This window comes from Scyliorhinus torazame, chromosome 5 (assembly GCF_047496885.1).
Source record: "Scyliorhinus torazame isolate Kashiwa2021f chromosome 5, sScyTor2.1, whole genome shotgun sequence".
Lineage (NCBI taxonomy): Eukaryota > Metazoa > Chordata > Chondrichthyes > Carcharhiniformes > Scyliorhinidae > Scyliorhinus > Scyliorhinus torazame.
The window spans coordinates 198,666,677-198,691,101 of record NC_092711.1 but is presented as its reverse complement, the minus strand read 5'-3'; the positions used below and the strand labels follow the sequence as shown (position 1 = coordinate 198,691,101).

Genomic DNA, 24,425 nt, shown 5'->3' with positions numbered 1-24,425 from the left:
GCTGTCCTTGGCAGGTAGGGTGCAGTCAATCAAAATGACTGTGCTCCCAAGGTTTTTGTTCCTGTTCCAGTGCCCCGTGTTTATCCCGAAGGCTTTTTTCAGGCGGGTTAACAGGAGTATAATGGGGTTTGTATGGGCGCGAGAGACGCCGAGGGTGAGGAGGGTGTTCCTGGAGCGGAGTAGAGATAGGGGGGGGGCTGGCGCTGCCCAACCTCTGTGGGTACTACTGGGCCGCCAATGCGACGATGGTGCGCAAGTGGGTGATGGAGGGGGAGGGGGCTGTATGGGAGAGGCTGGAGACGGCGTCCTGTGTGCGTACGAATCTGGGGGCGCTGGCAACGGCGCCGCTGCCGCTCCCTCCAAGGAAGTATACCACGAGCCCGGTGGTGGTGGCGGCCCTCAAAATTTGGGGGCAGTGGAGGCGGCATAGGGGGGAAGTTAGGGCCTTGGTGTGGACCCCATTACGGGGGAACCACCGGTTTGCCCCAGGAAGAACAGGTGGAGGGTTTTCGGGGTGGCACAGGGCAGGGATACGAAAGTTGGGGGACCTGTTTGTGGACGGGAAGTTCGTGAGTTTGGGTGAGCTGGAGGAGCAGTACGGGCTCCCCCCGGGGAACACCTTCACGTACTTACAGGTAAGGGCGTTTGCCAGACGGCAGGTAGTGGAATTCCCGCGGCTACTGCCACACACAGGACAGGGTGCTCTCGGGGGTGTGGGTGGGAGTGGGGAAGATCTCGGAAACTTACCAGGTGATGCAGGAGGAGGAGGAGGCCTCGGTGGTGGAGTTGAAAGGTAAGTGGGAGGAGGAGTTGGGAGAGGAGATCGAAGAGGGGACGTGGGCAGATGCCCTAGGGAGGGTGAACTCTTCCTCTTCATGCACGAGGCTCAGCCTCATACAGTTTAAGGTGCTGCACAGGGCACACATGACCGGGACAAGGATGAGCCGGTTCTTTGGGGGTGAGGACAGGTGTGTTAGGTGCTCAGGGAGCCCAGCAAATCACACCCATATGCTCTGGGCATGCCCAACGCTGGAGGAATTTTGGAAGGGCATAGCGAGGACAGTGTCGAGGGTGGTAGGATCCAGGGTCAGGCCGGTCTGGGGGCTCGCAATATTTGGGGTGGCGGAGGAGCCGGGAGTGCAGGAGGTGAAAGAGGCCGGAATTCTGGCCTTTGCGTCCCTGGTAGCCCAGCGAAGGATTCTCCTTCAGTGGAAAGATGCGAGGCCCCCAAGCGTGGAATCCTGGATCAGCGATATGGCAGGGTTCATTAAATTGGAGAGGGTGAAATTCACCTTGAGAGGGTCGGTACAAGGGTTCTTTAGGCGGTGGCAACCGTTCTTAGACTTTCTGGCAGAACGTTAGACATTGGTCAATGGCAGCAGCAGCTCTATGTGGGGGGGGGGGTGGGTGGGTGGAGGGGGGGGGTACTTTATTTTTGTTTAAGTTATTTACACAGGAGGGTCTGAGGGGGTGTATATACCTGTTGTGTTAAGTCGGGGTGTTAATGTTAATTTATTATTTATGTACGGGGGGGAGGGGTTTGGGGGGTTGCTTTTTTTTAGATCGTGTTTTGTACTTTACCATGTTGGGTTCTTTTTTCTTTCTCATTTTGTTATTGATATTTTATGAAAACCTTGAATAAAAATTATTTTTTTAAAAAGAGATCTGGCACCTTCTTATCAATCACCTCTCGATCAGGCTGTACAATTTTTTTTGCACTTCCTTCGCTTAACTTGGGCTTTCCTTTACCACTTTATCAAACCCCACTGTCTTATCCTGTTTTACCACATCAGCCTTCCCAGTGCTTTTCTTCAGCCACCAACACAATGACTTTACATGGCTGAATTTATTACAGTGAAAACATTTGAAACTTTTAATTTATTTTTGTTCTGCTGGGGCTATTCTTTCTTTGTTTCTTTCTTCTCTCTCCTTTTCTTTTTCTCTCATTGCATATTCAAGCTGCTTTAATTCTTTTTCATGTTCAAGTTGCTTAATCTGCAACTGGATCTTTGCCATTTCTAATGAGTCGGACTGTATCTCAGGCAACGTTAAATGCTTAGCCACCACCATAATTACCTCATCTTTTCGCATTTTGTCAGGTAATGTTAACTGCAATGTTTTTGCCAAATCTAACAGTCTGCTTTTAGTCTCTGTCTATAAGGTACTGCGTGTGACTGTCTCCACCCCCAAAAACATCTGAGCCTCTGAAAGAGCCATTGTCCACAACACCCCCCCCCCCACCACTTAAACTAAAATACCACACCTGAAAAGCAACCACAATATGCTCACCCCTCATTGTCTTTAAGTTCACTCAGCCAATCCAATAGACAGACTTTTATCGTGGACGAGCCCCCAATTTGTTATGGGCCAGTGTTTAGGGAACCCCAAAGTGTATCATGGAGTTCACCTGACCCACACCTTTTAAGAGATTGTGGTATGGGGAGCACACGCCCACTCTAGAGGTGTGGTACAGCAGAAATGGAAAAGTATTTTTAAAAAACAAAACAATGTTTATTCTATGAACTCAATTTAACCTTGTTTAAACAAACAGTGAATATCTTAGCAACCATTAATTCATAGATAACCCCCAAAAATTACAACACTAAGTAATCCTTTAAGCTGTCCTTTTAACATCCAAAAGACTTGACAACCTTTAAACAGAAGCACATCACCAAATTATTAAGAGATAGTCCTTCATGGCAGAGAGCTCAACAATACAGCTGCTTTGGCTGACTTCAGCTGCAACACACTGAAAAACGAAACCAAAAAGACAGACATACTCAAACTTTTCTCAAAGTGAAACTAAAAAGCAGAACCAGAGCTCAGCTCCACCCACACTCTGACATCACTGCCGTAACATGAGCAGCCAAACATTTCTTAAAGCGACATTCTCATGACAATGGTTTGTGGGGCCCCTCCCACACCGTCATTAGACACCCTCCACCCACTCAAAGAGCCAGCTCAACCTTGCTTTTGTGAGGTGCGCCCTATAAACGACCTTCAATTGTACCAGCCCCAACCTTGCACATGCGGTTGAGGCATTCACCCTTCGCAGCACCTCACACCACAAGCCCCCCTCCATGGACACCCTATCCTCTTCCACAATCCTCCCATTGATCACCAATACCACCCCCCTCTGCAACTCCACTGCCGACAGTACCACCTCCAACGGCGAGGGGGCCGGCGCTATCGGGAGGGTCAGAAACCCCTCAGAATCTCGGACCTGTGGGTACCTGTGCTAAACCTTACTTCTCTCTCAGCATCTCCAACCCCGAAAATCGTCCCCCCAGGAACAGATCCTTCACTGCCCTAATCCCCCTCTCCTCCCATCTCCAAAACCTCGCATCTAGCCTCTCCGACTCGAAATTGTGATTCCCCTTAATCGGCAATCCCGCTGACCCGGCCTCAGCTTAAAGTGCTGTCTAAACTGCCTCCAGATCTTCAAAGTTGCCACCACAACCGGGCTCCCAGAATACTTGCCCAGGGCCATCTGAACGGCGCCGTTGCTGGCGCCCTCAACCCCGACCCCCTCACCCATCTTACCTCACTGAGAGGCACCCCCCCCCCCCAACGACCCAGCCCCGTACCTTCTCCACATTCACCACCCAGTAATAATATAATAATTTTGGGAGGCCCAGCCCTGTCGGCGCCCTTTCTGCAGGACCACCATCCTGACTGTTAATACCTTCCCCCCCACCAAATAAACGAGGTGACCACCTTGTCCACAATCCTTGAAAAAAGACTTGGGTAGAAAGACCGGCAAGCACTGAAATAGAAACAGAAATCACGGTGACACATTCATCTTAATTGCCTGCACCCGGCCCGCCAACGGTAAAGGGAGGTTGTCCCACCTTGCCAAGTAGGCCATCACCCTCCCACCAAACTAGTAAAATGATACCTTCGGTGCCACCCCTAATCATGTGCCACCTGCACCTCCAAATACATGAAGTGGGTTGCTGCCCTATGAAATGGCACCCCCACCCCAGCTCTTAGCGAGGTTCAATTTATACCTCGGGAATGACCACATTTTTGGAACAGCCCCATAATATTCCCCACCAATGTGCTCGGCTCTGAGATATACAGTAGCAAATTGTCCTCGTACAAGGATACCCTATGTTCCACCCTCCGCCTCGCTATCCCCTTCCAGAACTCCAAGCTCCTTAGAGTGATTACCAATGGCCAAGGTGTCAAACTGGCATTTTCCGTGGGGTGACAATTCGACCGGCCGTAGCCCCAGCGCGTATGTGTGGGGGCCGGGGAACCCTCCCATAGTCAGTTGGGCTTGGGAGGGTGTCGGGGTCACTTCACAGGCTCCAGAGATCAGGAAGCCATTAAAAATCATGTCCCGATCTCTCACCACACTGAGGAGTTCCGGCGAGTGGAGCTCCTCAGTGCATTAATCGGGACTATGTGTGCCCTTGGCCGGGTGTTACGTGCTGAGACCCCCATCTAGCATGAGTGCCATTTTATAGCGTTGTGTTTCTCGGCCCTGCGTGCGCCAGGAAACATGTGGTAACGATAGGGCAGCACGGTAGAATGGTGGTTAGCACAATTGCTTCACAGCTCCAGGATCCCAGGTTCGATTCCCCGCTGGGTCACTGTCTGTGCGGAGTTTGCACGTTCTCCCCGTGTCTGCGTGGGTTTCCTCCGGGTGCTCCGGTTTCCTCCCACAGTCCAAAGACGTGCAGGTTAGGTGGATTGGCCATGCTAAATTGCCCTTAGTGACCAAAATTGCCCTTAGTGCCGGGTGGGGTTACTGGGTTATGGGGATTGGGTGGAGGTGTGGACTTGGGTAGGGTGCTCTTTCCAAGAGCCGGTGCAGACTAGATGGGCCGAATGGCCTCCTTCTGCACTGTAAATTCTATGTAATCTATGATACTCTATAGGACTTTGTTCCCATTCAGTTAAATCCCGCCCTAGGTCTTTAATATACATCAGGAAGAGCAAGAGGCCCAACACCATTCCCTGCATAAACTCCAGTACAAAGAACAACGAACAAAGAACAAAGAGCACAGGAACAAGCCCTTCGGATCTCCAAGCCTGTACCACTCATGATACCACTGTTGGGCAAAATCCTCAGCACTTCCTTGTGCCGTATCCCTCTATAATCCATCCTATCCATGTATTTGTCGAGATGCCTTTTGAACACCGTTAATGTATCTGCTTCCACAACCTCCCCAGGCATCTCCCTCCAGCCGCAAAAACATCCAGTAACCACTCGTCTCTGGTTCATGTCACTCAGCCAATTTTGTGTCCACATTGCGAATGTCCCTTTTATTCCATGTGTTCTAACTTTGCGCACAGGTCTGTAATGCGGCACTTCATCAAATATCTTTCTCTCTGTCCGGCTTTCTCCTGCCACACTCTCTCTGTCTGTCTTTTCTCCCTGACAATCACTTTCTTTCCCACGCACTCATTCGCTATCTCTTTCTCTGTCCTTTTCTTATATATTTTGATTGCCACAAAGAGAAAAAATGTGGAGATGTCACACAATTGTTTTTTTTGAAAACACAATGTGAGGTTCATTGAGGAGGTGTTACTGATACAGAACTAAGGTGGGAACTGGAAGCCCGGGCCAACACTCTGCTGACGTCACTACAGATCACATGATGTTCCACCAGCAGAGATGTATTAGTTAGATACATAACACCCTCTCTCTCTCACTGTCTGTATCACGATCTCTGTTTCTATCCTTCGAGGGAGCAGGAGATGGTGGGTGAGGGTATAAACTATGTTTCTGAATCCTGATGCTTTGGAATGGCCGGATATTGGCCCACCGCTCTCATTTCTGCTAAGCCAGCGAGGCAGGAAGAGGGAATGAAAATGAGGTGGCTCCTGGTCTTACAGATGTCCTCAACTAAGTGAGGGCCTGAAAATGAGAGTTTTTGGTTGATAGTGACTAGGGGTGGGGGTGTTGGAGGGGGCTGGGCTGAAATGGTACTCTTTATAAAGTGGCCATGAAGCAACCAACTTCTTCTCCAAGGCTGGTGTGAATGACACCCACCAGACTTTCCATCTCCCACCAGTGTTGCTGGGTCTTCAGGTGGGTGTCATCTCTACACTGTAGAAGGACTAGTGGTACTGGCATGAGCTCTGCCCCGTGAGCCAATGGAGCCAAATAATAACTAATAAAAATGATACATTAGATTGGTTAACGTACCTTATATCTCACCCTCTCTTCCAACACAGAATCTAAATATAGATATCTCTTTCCTCTCCTGGGGTGGATGGAGTTTCAATCCCTTACAACAGTGGTATCACACTCTGCAAGCTCTATGGCAATCAGCCAATGGTTGTTAACTAACTTGTCAGTGGTTCCGTCCTGGTCTAGTTCATGGCAATTAGATAGAATAGAATAGGATGGAATCCCTACAGTGCAGAAGAGGCCATTCAGCTTATTGAGTCTGTACTGACCTTCTGAAAGAGCACTCTACCTAGGCCCACGTCTCTGTCCTAACCCTGTAACCCCACCTAACCTGCGCATCGTTGGATACTAAGCGGAGATTTTTAGCATGTCCAATCCACCTAACCTGCACACTTTGGACTGTTAATGGTTCTTAAGTAACTAGTTAATGCTGACTTGGTTATTCTCTTTCTCTTCAAGCAGATGAAACGGGCTCCACCTCCCCAGCCTAGCTCAGTACCCGTGAAGGTGGTCGTCGCTTTGTATGATTACCACAAGATAAACCCCGATGATCTGTCTCTCCGGAAAGATGAAGAATACGTTGTGTTAGATGACCAAGATCAACACTGGTGGAAGGCTAGAGACATGCGGGGGTAAATCTGGGGATTCTGGGGTTAGTGTTGACAAGCGTTGTGCTTGGATGAAGCCACCACTCCCAGAAGATGCAATGTCAGCAGGATGCGGGATTGGGGGGTACTGGCACTGGGCGACTCTGGCTAAAGCTCACATGGGGCAGGCGCACAACTTTACTGAGCACCTAGGCTAATGTGGAGTCAAGGGTGGCTGACTATCTGTCTAGGCGTGTATTGGGAGCAACGTTCTCCAATCTGGACTGAGGTTATGGATGGAGATTTTAAGCAGAATTTGTAGCTTTGTTCTATTCTCACTAGAAATAGCTGCGTTTTTAATACCCGTGTTTTGATGAAACCGCATCTGGAATACAGTGCGTCAGTTTTGGTCTCCCCTTTTAAGTAAGAATACTCTGGCATTGGAGGCAGTACAGTGCTGGTTGGCTAAATTGGTTCCTGCGATGAGAGGGTTGTCCTATAATGAGAGGCTGAATAAACTGGGTTGTGAATCTTTTGCATTCTCTATCCCAGAGGCTTATGGCTGTTCCATTGTTGAATACATTTAAGGCTGAGGTGTGTAATGATATGTATATAGTCAGGTTAGTGAAGGGTTAACAATTACATCTCTGTGTAAATCAAACAGTAGAGGGCGTTACTACTTCTCTGTATTAAAGACAGCCTCTCAGGGAATTCTGGGAGAAGCTGAGAGAGTAGCATAAGGAGAAAGCATGGTGAAAGCATAAGAAGAAGATTAGAGTAGATAGAGTTAACACAAGGTTAGATCATAGTCTAGTTAGTGACTATTTAGATTATTGAGTACTGTAAAGGTTCAATATCACTTAATTATTATCTGTAGCTCAGTAGAGTGTGCGAACTTCATTTAATTAGTAGTGTAATAATAAATTAGTTTTGTTTCAATCTTTTGATTGGTATATTCTTTGTCAACACTACATTGGGTCATTCTGGAAGAAAGGACAAAGAATACAACATATTACCAAGAATGGTAATATAACATGTGACCAGGAGTAGAAACATAACAATGTGGACAGTATTTCTGTCCTCTCGGTAATCAAGGGATATGGAGAATGGGCCACAAAGTGGATTTGAAGGTCAGCCATAAATGTATTGAATGTTTGTTTGCGTGTGTGCATATGTGTGTGTGTAGTTTTATGACAGTGTTATTCAGTATGAACAGGGTTGAGCTCAGTGAAAACAGATTCCTGGGTTCACTTCTGCCCTTGTCGCTGGGCTTGTCAAGTGAGCAGTTCGAATGAGGATCAGGTTGTTGAGTGGATAGACCACTCTGACGGATTGACCTGTGTTGAATGGGGTAGCGAACAGTTGAAAATAGCTGACTGGTCTCTTTAATTCCACTTGCAGACAAGAAGGATTCATCCCCAGTAACTATGTGTTGGAATCCGGGAACGAGCTTGAAACATATGAGTAAGTAGCACAGCAGAGTCACCATTACGGCTCACAAGGAGACATTGCAGCGGGGCCTTCTTTCATGTGTTGGAATTAAGTGCTTTAATGAAACACAAAGTACAGGATATTTTAAAGGGAGAAAGAATCGAGAGAAATGCACACTTAAAGGGCCATACCTAGATCCCCAAAGAACCTGGATCTGGTTCTCTTTAGGGTTTATCCCAAGCTAAACGTCCTGATGGATATTCCAAAACGTCCATTTTCACAGGCCAGGATTTTATTGTCCCGCCACAGTGTGACTCCCATGGTGGCCACAACCGGCTGGTTAAATTGCCCTACGCTTCCACGAGACCGTAATGACCCACTAGCCAGATTAGAATCCTGGCCATAAATGTTTCTTGTGGATGGTTAGAACCCGCACGAGGATCACAGGGAAATCATTGTTGATCTTCCCGTAGGACTCATGAATACGAGCTTCCCAGATAGTGGGAGGGGGCCACTCAACTGGAACTCATTACATACTTACATAAAAGCTGACCCAAAGCAGGGCCTGGTGTGGTTAGTTCCACCAGAGACGACTGGAGTGGGAGCGAGTTACTGCCGTGAGCAGAATACTGTACATAGCTAAATTAATTTCTGTTCTACTATCTCAAATTACTAAACTGGCGACGAGGACAAAAGGAAACCCCGGACTCACACGCGGAACCGCCTAGCCACCCAATCGATTACTATCCCGGAACTTGGGAACGAACAGTTCAGGATGCCAATGTTCAGGTAGCTGGAAGCCTTGGATGCAGGCCTTGGAGCCAGTATGCTGAATGCATGAGGTACTTTGAGGGAAAACCATTAGAAAGTCATCCTCCTGATCGCCTGCAGGGCTCCGACTTTTGGGATCACAAAAAGTCTAACATATCCAGTTGCAAAAGACTCCAAATCATTTGATGAGCTGGTTACTTTGGTTGCTGAACATCATGACCCTAAAACTTCCGTGATCATGCAGCGGTATATGTTTTATATGGCAGTGCGGTCTCCAGGTGAATCAGCCACTGATTTCTTGACCGTCTAAGACTGAGCATTGTGAGTTCAGGCTGTCCCTCTCGAAATTTTGAGGATACGCTAGCGTGTGGCATAAGCAGCACAGACGCTCAGAGGAAACTGTCCACGTGGTCCACCTTGGATTTGAAATGGGCCATCGAGCTTTCCCTATCCCAGGAGCACACGGAGAAAGGAGTGCAGGAGCTGCAGGTGTCCATGGGCTATGGCATCCATAGTTTAATTTGCCCTTCGTTTTGAACTCCGACTGCATCACAAGGCAATGCTGGCCTGACCAGATCAGCTTCAAAAGGGCAGCCCCAGAGACAATTCCGCAGTCGGGTCAGGTTCTCGGGAGCAACCACTGGCTGACGGGATACCTGCCCTGAGGATGAAGGGAAGAGTTGGCCACAATGCCAAATGTGTGGCCGGAAGACATGTGACGGCCAGAGCCGCCAATTTTTGGCACAGAGAACGCCATCCACGGCAGCCGCCGAGATCACTACGAACCAGAGCCTTGCATGTGGGCCGCCCGGATGAGGAGGACTATTTGGTGCAGCTGAACTACATCACGGCCCCGAAGATAGCATCAATCCGGGTCACATTACAAGTCAATGGTCAGCCCTTGGTGATGGAAATGGACACTAAAGCCGCCGACTCCATCGTGGACCTTTGGACGTTTTGCCGACTCCGCGTAGGGATCATGCCGCTGACATTACGTGACACTAAAGCAAGGTTGGCGACCTATACCGGTGAGCCTTTGAACATCATGGGGACCACCATGACTTCAGTAACGCATGGATAGCAGTGGTCCCTTAGTTGTGGGGCTGGGGCCAGGGGCCAATTTGCTGGAGCGTGACTGGTCGCGAATCCTCTGTTTAACTGGGAACAGGTTTTTCCGGATGGGCACCAGAAATCTGTGTGATGTACTGGGCAAATACCCTGCAGTGTTCAAGGAGGGCTTGGCAAGATAACGGGAACCAAGGCCCATATCTATATGGGCCCTGATGCTCAGCCCCGGTATTTCAGGGCGAGGCCTGTGCCCGATGCATTTCTGGCCAAGTTGACACAGAAATATGCGAATGAAGGATCCTTGAGTCATATGCCCTGGGCAAATTTGCTGAATAGGCCACATCCAGTGTGGCTGGTAATGAAGACTAACAAATCTGTCCGTCTCTGTCAGGAATTTAAGCTCACGGTGACAGAGCTTCACACCTGGATTGGTACTCGATGCCTACTGTGGAAGATTTGTACGCAAATCTGGCTGGAGGATGTTCCTTCATAAAGCTTTACATTAGCCATGCTTATTTACAGGTGGAGCTAGATCCTGGCCAGACTTCTCCTTTCCGGGGACTAAGTCCCCACACCGGCGATGCCAACCACTCCGGATCCTCTGACAGTGCAGCACTCCCTCAGTACTGACCATCTGACAGTGCAGCACTCCCTCAGTCCTGCTCCTCTGACAGTGCAGCACTCCCTCAGTACTGACCCTGACAGTGCAGCATTCCCTCAGTACTGACCCTCTGACAGTGCAGCATTCCCTCAGTCCTAATCCTCTGACAGTGCAGCACTCTCTCAGTACTGACCCTCTGACAGTGCAGCACTCCCACAGTACTGACCCTCTGACAGTGCAGCATTCCCTCAGTCCTGATCCTCTGACAGTGCAGCACTCACTCAGTACTGACCCTCTGATAGTGCAGCACTCCCTCAGTACTGACCCTCTGACAGTGCAGCACTCCCTCAGTACTGACCCTCTGACAGTCCAGCACTCCCTCAGTCCTGATCCTCTGACAGTGCAGCATGCCCTCAGTCCTGATCCCCTGACAGTGCAGCATTCCCTCAGTCCTGATCCTCTGACAGTGCAGCATTCCCTCAGTCCTGATCCTGACAGTGCAGCATTCCCTCAGTACTGACCCTCTGACAGTGCAGCATTCCCTCAGTCCTGATCGTCTGACAGTGCAGCACTCTCTCAGTACTGACCCTCTGACAGTGCAGCACTCCCACAGTACTGACCCTCTGACAGTGCAGCATTCCCTCAGTCCTGATCCTCTGACAGTGCAGCACTCCCTCAGTACTGAGCCTCTGATAGTGCAGCACTCCCTCAGTACTGACCCTCTGACAGTGCAGCACTCCCTCAGTACTGACCCTCTGACAGTGCAGCATTCCCTCAGTACTGACCCTCTGACAGTGCAGCATTCCCTCCGTACTGACCCTCTGACAGTGCAGCACTCCCTCAGTGCTGACCCTCTGACAGTGCGGCATTCCCTCAGTCCTGATCCTCTGACAGTGCAGCACTCCCTCAGTACTGACCCTCTGACAGTGCAGCATTCCCTCAGTACTGACCCTCTGACAGTGCAGCATTCCCTCAGTACTGATCCTCTGACAGTGCAGCACTCCCTCAGTACTGACCCTCTGACAGTGCAGCATTCCCTCAGTACTGACCCTCTGACAGTGCAGCATTCCCTCAGTCCTGATCCTCTGACAGTGCAGCATTCCCTCAGTACTGATCCTCTGACAGTGCAGCACTCCCACAATACTGACCCTCTGACAGTGCAGCATTCCCTCAGTCCTGATCCTCTGACAGTGCAGCACTCCCTCAGTACTGACCCTCTGACAGTGCAGCACTCTCTCAGTACTGACCCTCTGACAGTGCAGCATTCCCTCAGTACTGACCCTCTGACAGTGCAGCATTCCCTCAGTCCTGATCCTCTGACAGTGCAGCACTCCCTCAGTACTGACCCTCTGACAGTGCAGCACCACCCCAGTACTGACCCTCTGACAGTGCAGCACTCTCTCAGTACTGACCCTCTGACAGTGCAGCACTCCCTCAGTACTGACCCTCTGACAGTGCAGCACTCCCTCAGTACTGACCCTCTGACAGTGCAGCACTCCCTCAGTACTGACCCTCTGACAGTGCAGCACTCACTCAGTACTGACCCTCTGACAGTGCAGCACTCCCTCAGTACTGACCCTCTGACAGTGTAGCACTCCCTCAGTACTGACCCTCTGACAGTGCAGCATTCCCTCAGTACTGACCCTCTGACAGTGCAGCACTCCCTCAGTACTGACCCTCAGACAGTGCAGCACTCTCTCAGTACTGACCCTCTGACAGTGTAGCACTCCCTCAGTACTGACCCTCTGACAGTGCAGCATTCCCTCAGTACTGACCCTCTGACAGTGCAGCACTCCCTCAGTACTGACCCTCAGACAGTGCAGCACTCTCTCAGTACTGACCCTCTGACAGTGCAGCATTCCCTCAGTACTGACCCTCTGACAGTGCAGCGCTCCCTCAGTACTGACCCTCTGACAGTGCAGCACTCCCTCAGTACTGACCCTCTGACAGTGCAGCATTCCCTCAGTACTGACCCTCTGACAGTGCAGCACTCCCTCAGTACTGATCCTCTGACAGTGCAGCACTCCCTCAGTACTGACCCTCTGACAGTGCAGCACTCCCTCAGTACTGACCCTCTGACAGTGCAGCACTCTGTCGTTGCTTCTCAACCAGAATTGTGAGCCTTGTGTTCTGGAATCAGGGTTTATATTATTCATTCATGCGATGTGGGTATTGCTGACAAAGTTGGCATGTAATGCCCATTCTTACCTGTACTCTAGCAGGTCGTGCTGAGCTGCCAGCGAGTCCTGTGATCACTTTCAAATACAATTTATACAATTTTGCTTTGAAGAGAAACATTCTGTTGTACTTTGTCTTGTCTTCACACAGATGGTACAATAAAGAAATCACACGAAGTAAAGCAGAGCAGCTTCTGAAACAGGAGGTAATCATTGTTATTCACTTTATACCTTCAAAATACAAATTTCAAATAGGGCATATTGTGACCGAGAAAGTTCAGTGGTTTGGAGATGACTAGTGTCTCCTCTAACACATCAAGCAAGGCACCAAACTGAAACCTCCTGCGCACCTCAGTCAATTGAAGTTACTATGTTTGTAAAGCCACACAAAAACAATGGGCAAAATTCTCCGTAAACTGCTGACAGAATTGGGAAATGCGATTGGCCGGAGAATCGGTTCCGACGCTGAATTCGTGGCGGGAGACCATTTCATGCTAAATCGCAATTCTTCGTCGCCTCAATAGCGCCGTCAATGTGTTCCGGAATGCACGTACAGTAAACACCATTTGCATATCATTAGCGGGCATGACCTACGCGATTCTCCACCTCCCATGGGGCGAATTCCTGACAGCGAGGTTCGCTTGTGCTTTTAAAAATCGTGAAACATGTGCCGTGGCTGCTGAGGGAGTGAGAGAGGGTATGGAAAGTGTCCAAATTCGCCATAGCTTGCCAACAGCCGTGAAGAGACTGTTGGTGTCTGGGATGGATTAGATTGCCCAAGTTCATAAGTTCTGCTTTGTAAGTCTTCCTGTGAAGGCTTTGGCTGGTGGAGTGGCATGATGATCAGTGTGGAGCCTCGGCTATTTGCAATCTATATTAATGACTTATGAAGTGTCGAAGAATAATGTGTCGAAGTTTGCTGATGATGCAAACCTAGGTGGGAATGTAAGCCTTGAGGACACAGAATGGTTGCAAATGGATGTATCCAGGTTGGGTTTGTGAGCAACAAGGTGACAGATGGAGTGCAGTTTGGGGAAATGTGAGTCTATTCACTTTGATTGCAAGAATAAAAAAACAGACTATTTTTTGAAAGGGTAAAACTTGTTGCTATTCAGAGAAACTGTGTGTGTACTCATACATGGAACACAAAATGTTAGCATGCAGATTCAGGAGACAATTAGGGAGGCAAATGTCATGTAGGCCTTTATTATAAGGGGATTGGGGGACAGACAGGGTGGGTATCCAAGGATATGGGCCAAATGAGGGCAAGTGGGACTGGCTTAGTGATAGAAACTGGGCGGCATGGATAAGCTGGGGTGAAGGGCCTATTTCCATGCTGTAAACATCTATAACTCTATAATAAGGATGTTTCGCTACAGTTGTACAGGGTTTTGGTGAGACCACATCTGAAATACGGTATGCGGTTTTGCTCAGGAAAGTGGAAAAGCGAAGGTTCACTAGATTGGTCCCTGAGATGAGCGCGTTGTCCTATGATGAGAAGCTGAGTAATTGGGCTGAAATCCTCTGGAGTTTAGAAGAATGAGAGGTGATTTCATTGAAACGCAAGATTCTGAACGGGTTTGTTCAGGTGAACGCTGAGAGATTGTTTCCACTGGTCGGGGAATCTAAAGCATGGGGAAGGCCCAATCCCAGGATTAGGAACCGATCATTTAGGACCGAGATGAGGAGAAATTTCTTCACACAAAGGGTTGTGAATATTTGGAATTATCTACCCGAGAAGGTTGAGGATATTCCATCACTGAATATATTTACGGACAAAATAAACAGATTTTAGGTCTCTCAGGGAATCATGGGATAAGAGGAGTGGACAGAAAAATGGGGTTGAAGCCTTCAGTCATGATGGCATTGAACGGCAGAGCAGGCTCGAGGGATCATGTGGTCGACTCATATTTCTCATATTCTTATTAAAAGTATTTTCAGCCTGTGGTATGCGCCACACAGCCTTTATCTCTTTGTTGCTTTTTAAAAAATCTAATTCTCAGAAATTTGGGGATATTTGCTCTTGTAGATGATTTTCACACCTCGCAGTGCAGTAATCTGTGTTTCGTTTTCAGGCTAAGGAAGGTGCGTTCCTACTCCGCAACTCAAGCCAGGCTGGGAAATACACAATGTCTGTCTTCAGCAAAGCACCAGGGTATGTTAAACTCGGGACCAAATTGCTTCACAACAGACCAGACTTTCGACAGGAGATTGACCAACAAGCACCACCCCCCCTCATTTACATTGACATTTACATTGAGACACTGGAATTGCCATCCATTCAACTCACCTTCTACCATCCCCGCAGTCCCATGATCCAATGCTAATGGAGTTATTGATCAATCAGAGTGATCAATCTTTATCAATGAGTTCACAACTGATCCAGGAACGAGTGGCGAGGGGTGGCTTCAATGGGAAATCCCATTGACAGCAGAGGGAGTAGAGAATCTCGCCAGCAGTGAACAGCACATCAAATTCTCAGTCCTCGCTAGCAGTGGTAGCAGGGCAGACTCACAACGGCGAAACCTGCCCATTATATCCAAAATATTATTTTTAGAAACAAATTTAATTTATATTTGAATGAGTCAATACTTCAATACTAGCTGATTCCATCCTCTCCCTAAGGAGTCGGGCTCCATAGATCAGTCGCTCACACAGTGAAATATCCTCAGGTTCGTTTGGAATTCACCCCATTTCAAGCCCAGACTTGGTATTTTTTGTTCTGCTTTGTTTAGACTTCAGGCAGCTGAATACACGAGAGTCACCCGAGGAAATCAGCAATGCATAGTGGTAGGGAGGGTGTCGACATCAGGTTATTTAAAAACAAGAATGTGAGGGAGCCCTTCCACTGGGATGGACTCCACTTAAACTAGGCTGGGAACAGTGACCTGGTGAAATGAGTAAGCTTTCTGGTTGTTTATTCTGTGCACTGAGCAAGACCACCTGCACTTACAGCAGCTAAAATTCTACAGAGATGAGTCAGCACTGCTCGCAAGAGAAAACGGTTCAAACTGGCTGTGCAACGAACTAACTGCAGCTGCTCTCCGGACTAAGACTGAAAGAAACTTAATTTTAACAGTAGATTGTAGTTAAATGCTAAACGTAAAATGTAAGCCAGACAATTTTAGAAAGAGATTAACCCTTACAATTCTCTCACTCACCCTTCCCCAAACTGGGTTGAATAATATGGAGGGGATGTGTACAGCTCCCATCCCCGCTGTACTAACCCACATGGAACCCACGGGGACGACCCAATTGATCTCTCCATGGGGCTCATGAAATGAGTTCTCCCACTAATGGGAGGAGGCCTATCGGGCTGAGGCTCGTAGAATCAACGCTTAAAAGCCGGCCTGGATTGGGACCGGCATGATCGGTAGTCTCGGTTCGGACCTATGTGCTGCATTCCACGTTGTGGCCCTTTCTTTTGGCTGAAAATAAACTGCAATTTTGATTCACCTTCTCAGGTCTCGCGCTCCCCCGGAGGAAAGTCAGCGTGGAGCCAGCCCACTCCACACCACCCCGCCCCGCAGCCACAATGCACTTCAGGTTGGCTGAAGAAGGGCAACATGGGACGTCCACCCCTCATTGGGATGGAATCCTGCTCTCTGGCCAGCCAATGCAGTTGGGCAGCAGCTACATCCGTCCAGGCAGCGCCAAGAGCATGTTAGTGGCAGCTGCTGGAACTGCAGGAAGAAGGAGGAAGGAAGGGGGTCTAGGCTCTCTGAAGCTGTTAAGTCCGGGGTCTTGGACAGAGAGGGTTTTGACTGGTCAGAGAGGGGAAGGTGAAGTTGGGTTTAAGGCTGGGAGGGCATGAGGAAGAGAGAGGGGAGATTTGATTCAAAGGGAGCCGTCCTCCGATTCGCAAAGGGCAGCCCCCAAAGATTGGGCCCACCTTTCCGTTCTGCCCCCTGAAAGTTCCATTTAAAAATCGGGCTGGCAGCCCACGCAAAGGTTTTTTTGGGGCCAAAGGTTTTATGGTGTGGGCAACATGTTACCAAGGTCAATATGTATGCAGGTCTGGCTGCTGATTTTTCACCCTCTCCCCCTCCATCCCCCATACTATGGGATTGAGTTTGGGGGAGGGTGGCAAGGTATCCACCCTATTTTACCTGCTTCCCCACTGGAAACATAACCCTGGGGGCAAGTAAAATGGAGCCCTCTATTTGGAGCTACATTCAGTGATGGGTTGCTATTTTTGTGCTATCTTCTCTTAGTGAATGGAACTCTCTTCCCCAGAGGACAGTGGCGGCTCTGTCATTGAATATGTTCGAGGCTGAATTAGACAGATTTTTGACTGAAATTGAGAGTTAGAGGGGCAGGCAGGAAACTGGGGTGAAGGCCCTAATCATTTTGACCGTGATCTTATTAAATGCCACAGCAGGCTCCATAGATTCATAGATGTTTACAGCACAGAAGGATGACCATTCACCCATCGTGTGCATGCCAGTCAACAAAGATCCGACTACTCTAATCCCACTTTCCTCTCCTTGTCCCATAGCATTATGGCAGCCCAAGTGAATATCAAAACACTTCTTAAATGTTCCGAGAGTTTAAAACTCAACTACCATTTCAGGCAGTGATTTCCAGACTCCCACCACCCTCTGGATAAAATAGATTCTCCTCAAATCCCCTCCTGGTCTTCTAGCTCTTACCTTAAATCTACACCGCCTGGTTACTTAGCCCTCTACTAATGGAAAAGGTGCCTTCCCATCTGCTCTATCCAAGCCCCTCATAATCTTATACACCTCTATCAGGTCCCCTCCCAATCTTTGCTGCTCTAAGGAAGCCACTCCATGCCCCAGCCTATTCAATCTCTTCTCATAGCTCAGTCCCTCCAGCCCAGGCAGCATCCTGGTAAATCTTAACCGCACCCTCTCCAGTGCAATTACATCCTTCCAATAATGTGGTGACCAGGACTGCACACAGTATTCCAGTTGTGGCCTAACCAGTATTTTATACAGTTCCAGCATAACGTCCCTGCTCTTGCATTCTGTGCCTCAGCTAATAAAGGCAATAATCCCTTCTCAGCCACATCATCAGCCTGGTCTGCCACATTCAGAGATCTGTGGATATGCACTTCAAAGTTCCTCCCTTCAGGGCTATCCAGAGTCCAACTATTCCTTATTAGCCTTATTGGCCCTCCTTAAGTGCATTGCCTCACACTTTTCCGGGTTGAATTCCATTTGCCACTGCTCTGCCCACATGACTAGTCCATTGATGTCCTCCTGCAGTATACGGCTATTCTCCTCATTATTTAGCACTTTAGAACCTTTTGTTCAAGCCCCCTACATTTAAGCGCAAATCATTAATGTACACCATAAATAGTGTTATGGGCCAGGGTTTAGAGAATCCCAAAGTGTATCATGGAGTTCACCTGACCCACAACTTTTAATAGATTGTGGTATGGGGAGCACGCAGCTTACCCTACAGGTATGATACAGCAGAAAATGGACCAGTGGTTTTTGAAACAAAACAATGTTTATTCTATGAACTCAAGTTAACCTTTTTAAAACAAACAGTGAATATCTTAGCAACCAGTAAATCAAATACATCCCCCAAAGAATACAACACTAAGTAACCTGTATGCTGTCCTTTTAACATCCACAAACTTAACAAACCTCTAAACAGGAGCACATTAGGGTTTACATTCAATACTGAAATCATTTATAATTCTGAATTCACCAAATGATTAAGATAGTCTTTGGCTGGCAGACTTCAGATGCAGCTCCCTGAAACGCAGACACACCCAAGCTCTTCTCAAACTGAAACTAAAAAAAGCAGACGTATAGCTCAGCTCCACCCACACTCTGACATCACTCCAGTACATGAGCAGCTCCATTTCTTAAAGGTACATTTCTTAAACACCCATTTCTTAAAGGGTACTCTCACATGACAATAGCAAGGGCCAAATGGCCAACTCCTACACCTATTTCTAATGTTCTTGTGATCTTAGAAAGGCTTTAAACAAAAAAAGAAGGGACGGGAAGATTCAGGAAGGAGAGAAGGCAGATGTCAAGGCTCTAAATTAGAGCAACATTTTGGGTAAAAATAAGCAAAGTGAGTTTGGAAGGGACAGTGAAAGTATTAAAGTTAAGAGACATTAATGACGAAGGTGACATTGGGGAAATTTAGAACAATATTGAATGTAATTGTGTGAAGGAATTAATAGTTTATTGATTCATGGGATGTGGGTATCATGTCACTAGTAGAGGATGGAACTAGTAGAGTTGACGAGGGGGAGCCAGTGGACATGGTACATTTGGACTTTCAGAGGGCTTTTGGCAAAGTCCTGCATGTAAAGCTAAAGCACATGGGATTCATAGAATTTACAGTTCAGAAGGAGGCCATTCGGCCCGTCAAGTCTGCACTGGCTCTTGAAAAGAGCACCCTTCCTAAGGTCAACACCTCCACCCTATCCCCATAACCCAGTAACCCCACCCAACACTAAGGGCAATTTTGGACACTAAGGGCAAGTTATCATGGCCAATTCACCTAACCTGCACATCTTTGGGCTGTGGGAGGAAACCGGAGCACCCGGAGGAAACCCAAGCACACACGAGGAGGATGTGCAGACTCTGCACAGACAGTGACCCAAGCCGGAATCGAACCTGGGACCCTGGAGCTGTGAAGCAATTGTGCTATCCAGAATGCTACCATGCTGCCCGTGGGATTAGGGGTAGTGTATTGAGATGGATAGAAAATTAATTGGCAGACAGGAAATAAAGAGTAGGAATTAACACATTGGCAGACAGTAACTAGTGGGGTACTGCAGGGGTCAGTGCTAGGACCCCAGCTATTCACAATATATATTAATCATTTAGATGAGGGAACAAAATATAGGAGCTCCAAAATGCTAGGTTATCCACTTTGGTGGCAAAAATGAGAAGGCAGACTATTATCTGAATGGCCACAAGTTAGGAGAGGGGCGTCTGCAACAAGACCTGGGTGTCCTCATACATCAGTCACTGAAGGTAAGCACGCTGGTAGAGCAGGCGGTAAAGAAGGCAAATGGAATGCTGGCCTTTATTGTGAGAGGATTTGATTACAGGAGCCAGGGATGTCTTGCTGCAATTATACAGTGCCTTGGTGAGGCCACACCTGGAATATTTTTGTCTCCTTATCTGCTAAAGGATGTCCTTGATGTAGTGGGAATGCAGCAAAGGTTTACCAGACTGTTTCCTGGGATGGCAGGATTGAAGTATGAGGAGAGATTGAATCGGTTATTATTATATTCACTGGTGTTTAGAAGAATGAGGGGGAATCTCATAGAAACCTATAAAATTCTAACAGGATTGGACAGGATAGATGTAGGAAGGATGTTCCCGATGGTGGGTGTGTCCAGAATCAGGGCTCACAGTCTGAGGATACAGGCTGGACCATTTAGGACAGATTTGAGGAGATATTTCTTCACCCAGAGAGGGGTGAGCCTGTAGAATTCATTACCACAGGAAGTAGTTGAGCCTAAAACATGGTATGTTTTCAAGAAGCAGTTGGATATAGCAATTCGGGCAAAGGGGATCAAAGTATATTGGGGAAAGTGGAATTCGGCTTTTGAATTGGATGATCAGCCACGATCATAATGAATGATGGAGCAGGCTCAAAGGGGCCGAATGGCCTCCTCCTGCTCCTATTTTTTATGTTTCTATGTATCACTGGCAGGGTCTGTATATTTTGCCCATCCTTTAATGCCCTTCAACTGATTGGTTCCCTAGCCCATTTTAGAGTCAACCACATAGAACCATAGAATCCCTATTCGGCCCAGCGGGTCTGCACTGTCGCTCTGAAAGAAAACCTACCTCGGCTCTCACCCCTGCTCTATCCCCATAAACCCACCTAACATTTTGAGAACTAAGGGTAATTTAGCATGGCCAATCCACCCAACCTGCACATCTTTGGACTGTGGGAGGAAGCCGGGGCACCCGAAGGAAACCCATGTAGACACTGGGCGAGCGTGCAAACTCCACACAGTCACCCAAGGCCCGAATCGAACATGTGGTGCTGTGAGGCAGCAGTGCTAACCATCGTTCCGCCCCTTTGCTGTCACATTATTGTGGTTCTTTCCCAGATGATTTTTATGACGATCGATGATGATTTTATGGTCAACAATTAGCTTTCAATTCCACATTTGTTTTATTAGATACCAAGACAAGATTTGAACTTATGTCCTCAAGAGTATGAGATTCATGATTACTTGTGACACTATGCCACAGTCTCGCCATCGCCATGACAGAGACCTGGGACTAGATTCTCTGGTCCCCCAGCCGCGTGTTTCTTGGTGGCGTGCCATTCGCTGGAGGCGTGATTCTCTACTCCTGCCGCTGGTCAATGGGATTTCCCCTTGAAGCCACCTCACGCCACCGGGAAATCAGTGGACGGGGCTGCGCTGCCAGCTGGAACAGGAATCCCAACGGGCGGAGACCTCCGGCCCCGGTTCCAAAGTGACCAAGGTTCAAAAGTAAATATTCCACGATAATTGTCATTCAGAACAGATACAGAAAAAGGAGGGTATCGAGTATAAATCAGGAAATTAGAAGCAAAGTTAATAAGGGCAATACAAAATACATGGGGGACTTTAACCTTCAGACAGATGAGGCACTAACAGTATGGATGACACGTTGACATTGATGTACCGTCAATTACCACGAGACGAGAATGATAAAACAATCGAGGCTTTATTGCACAAGATGTTGTGCCTCCTGCAGCTGGAACCAGAATGGAAGCCGCGCAGGAGAGCAGACACTTTTATACGCCGCCTGCTGGGAGGAGCAAGCAGGCGGGGATTTACTGTTGTACCTGTAACACAGGGCAGTACCATAATACATGCAATATTACAAGTGGTGTTTACCACACATGCAATGTATTCAAGATTAGCAGATCAAGACCACGCACTGTTGTGGTTCAAGAAAGTGGCTCATCAACAACTTTGCAAGGGAAATTAGGAATGGACATTAAATGCCGGTCTTGCCAGCGACACTCATATTCTGAGAATGAAAAAATGCCAACATTTCTGAAGACCACTTAGTTTCGAGACCTCCATCTCCACTTCTTCTGTGTTTTTTTCCCTATTTCTAACTTCTCTGTGTCGCACGCACCTCTCTGTGTTTGTCCCCTCCCCTCCCCCAACCTGTTGTTCCAATGTGTCTCTTTCCCTCTACTCCTAATCCAACAGTGTTTATTCCTCCACCACCTAATTTGATTTCTGTGTGTTTATATATGTTTCTCTCCGAACCTACCCGGATACATTGGAATCAAAGAGGTTGGGTTTCCAGCTACGTGCTATCATGAGAAGTCAATTTGCATGGAATGAAGGAGTCACTGTCTGACATACCATCAATATTTCCCTATGGAGGCACTTCCCACAATGGAAACAATGGCCTTTATGTCAGGAGGTGGCAGAAAGAGGTTTTGAATGAGACTAACACTAACCCAGTCTCCTGCCTTGAGTTTTGGAGGGCATTTAAAGAGGTTTTGACATTGAATGTTCTCTTTCAAGGGCAGCGGAAATTCACCAACGACATAGAAAACTTGAAAGTAACCAACGTTATTATTTTAAGATAGGATGAGGGTGCATTAAGTTTGTTATTGAGTCTCCACCAAGCCCAAATTTCCCTTCCAGTGACTGCTTTGCAAAGTGTGTATGGCAGATGGTGAATTCTCTTCACAATACCACCTAGTTAAAATTACCCACAAAGTGTGAGAGCTGTAAACTAAACTGCAGCAAACAAAAAAAATTTCACACTAATAAGAAAAGTTGTTGAGGCAAGCTGGGGTATGTACTGATCACTGTCGATCATTTGTCGAATATTAGAAACCTGGATCTTGATTCCTCATTAGAAAATCTTTCATTAAAACGTGCTGTGGCGATCTGAGAGGTGGCAAAACCCGCTGCTCAAGGAGTGTTTGGTGGGGGCAGTGTAGAGGAAGCTTTACTCTGTATCTAACCCCATGCTGTACCTGTCCAGGGAGTGCTTGATGGGGGCAGTGTAGAGGAAGCTTTACTCTGTATCTAACCCCGTGATGTACCTGTCCAGGGAGTGTTTGATGGGGTCAGTGTAGAGGAAGCTTTACTCTGTCTCTAACCCCATGCTGTACCTGTCCTGGAAATGTTTGATGGGGACAGTGTAGAGGGAGGTTTACTTTGTATCTAACCTTGTGCTGTACCTACCTGGGAGTGTTTGGTGGGGACAGAGTAGATAGAGCTTTACTCTGTATCTAACCCCGTGCTGTATCTGCCCTGAGAATGTTTGATGGGGCACTGTAGAGGGAGCTTTATTCAGTATCTAACCCCGTGCTGTACCTGTCCTGTATGTGTTTGATGGGGACAGTGTAGATGGAGCCTTACTCTATATCTAACCCCATGCTGTGCCTGTCCTGGACGTGTTTGATAGGGACAGTGTAGAGGGAGCTTTACTCTGTATCTAACCCTGTGCTGCACATGTCTTGGACATGTTTGATAGGGACAGTGTAGAGGGAGGCTTACTCAGTATCTAACCCCATGCTGTGTCTGTCCTGGGAGTGTTTGATGGGGACAGTGTGGTGGGAGCTTTACCCTGTATCTAACGCCATGCTGCTCCTGTCCTGGGAGTGTTTGATGGTGGCAGTTTTTATATCACTCACGATTCTCACCTTGATATGCACCAAAAATAAATCTTGAACTGAAGTGGGTGTTTTGAGCAGCTAATATTGGATATCCAGATGTGAGTTTGAGGTTGTGTTTGTTTCTATTAGTTGCAGCTTGCTGGTTACCTCCTGTAACTGGAAGGGATAAGCAGGCAGTGTAAAAGGAGAAGTGAAACACTCATGACCTGCTGCTGTGCTTCAGTGAGAATGAATGCTCAGCAGCATTGCAGCGTGCATTTACATATTACAAAATAACAGCTCGCCTGTGACAAGATTTGAATGCAATATCCCTCCTGTAGCCAGCAGTGGACTTTGAGCGGGGAGGGTCCTTGTTGATATTATTATTAATGGCTAATGCTTCAAACTGGTGCTGTAATTGAGAGAACATTTCTTGTCAGCGGCATGATTTAGACATTCTGACGCACCCAATTATTCCAGCAATCACTCTAATTGTAGGAGGCGAGTGGGACGTATGTTAGTTAATGTGTGCTAAATACTATGTATCGCTTCCTGTCTTTCAGTCCACCTCTTTACAAGTCAACAGCTTAACCACCCTTACATTTGGCATTTGATTATCGCCACGTCCTAACTCACCCTGCCTGCTTTTCGAATAAAGGGAAGATATTTATTCACCAGCTTGTACAGACAGCAGCGTGACATTGGAATGGCTCTATGTGTGGGTTGCAGGCAGTCTGCTCCCCCTGACCACTCATACCCAATTGCTTCACATCAAGCAAGTGTTGACTGATTTTGTGTGCCCTGGGAACTCCCTTTCATTTCTAATGCCCCCAAAGTTAAGGCAAAAGAAAAAGATTTTTCAGTCTTCATGAGCTCAGACATCAGAATTGACATCCAACAAATTATGTTTGGTGTGTCGTCCCTGAAATAGTGTAGGAAGTGCAGCAGCAGGTTTGTGCATGGCAAGATCTCACAAACAGTAATGTCAGAGGAACAGGTGTAGACCATTCAGCCGCTCATGCCTGGTCCGCCATTCAACGAGATCATGGCACATCTGTGGCCTAACT

General features: G+C 47.8%; 1 protein-coding gene across 1 annotated transcript in view; it reads left to right on the top strand.

The window, feature by feature from the left end:
• btk (Bruton agammaglobulinemia tyrosine kinase) overlaps positions 1-24,425 on the top strand; it is a 141,124-nt gene that overhangs the window by 37,911 nt on the left and 78,788 nt on the right. Inside the window, exons 6-9 of the mRNA XM_072504968.1 lie at positions 6,608-6,777; positions 8,134-8,196; positions 12,932-12,986; positions 14,856-14,935. Of these exons, the coding sequence (XP_072361069.1) occupies positions 6,608-6,777; positions 8,134-8,196; positions 12,932-12,986; positions 14,856-14,935 (368 nt within the window). The remainder of the gene's footprint in view (positions 1-6,607; positions 6,778-8,133; positions 8,197-12,931; positions 12,987-14,855; positions 14,936-24,425) is intronic.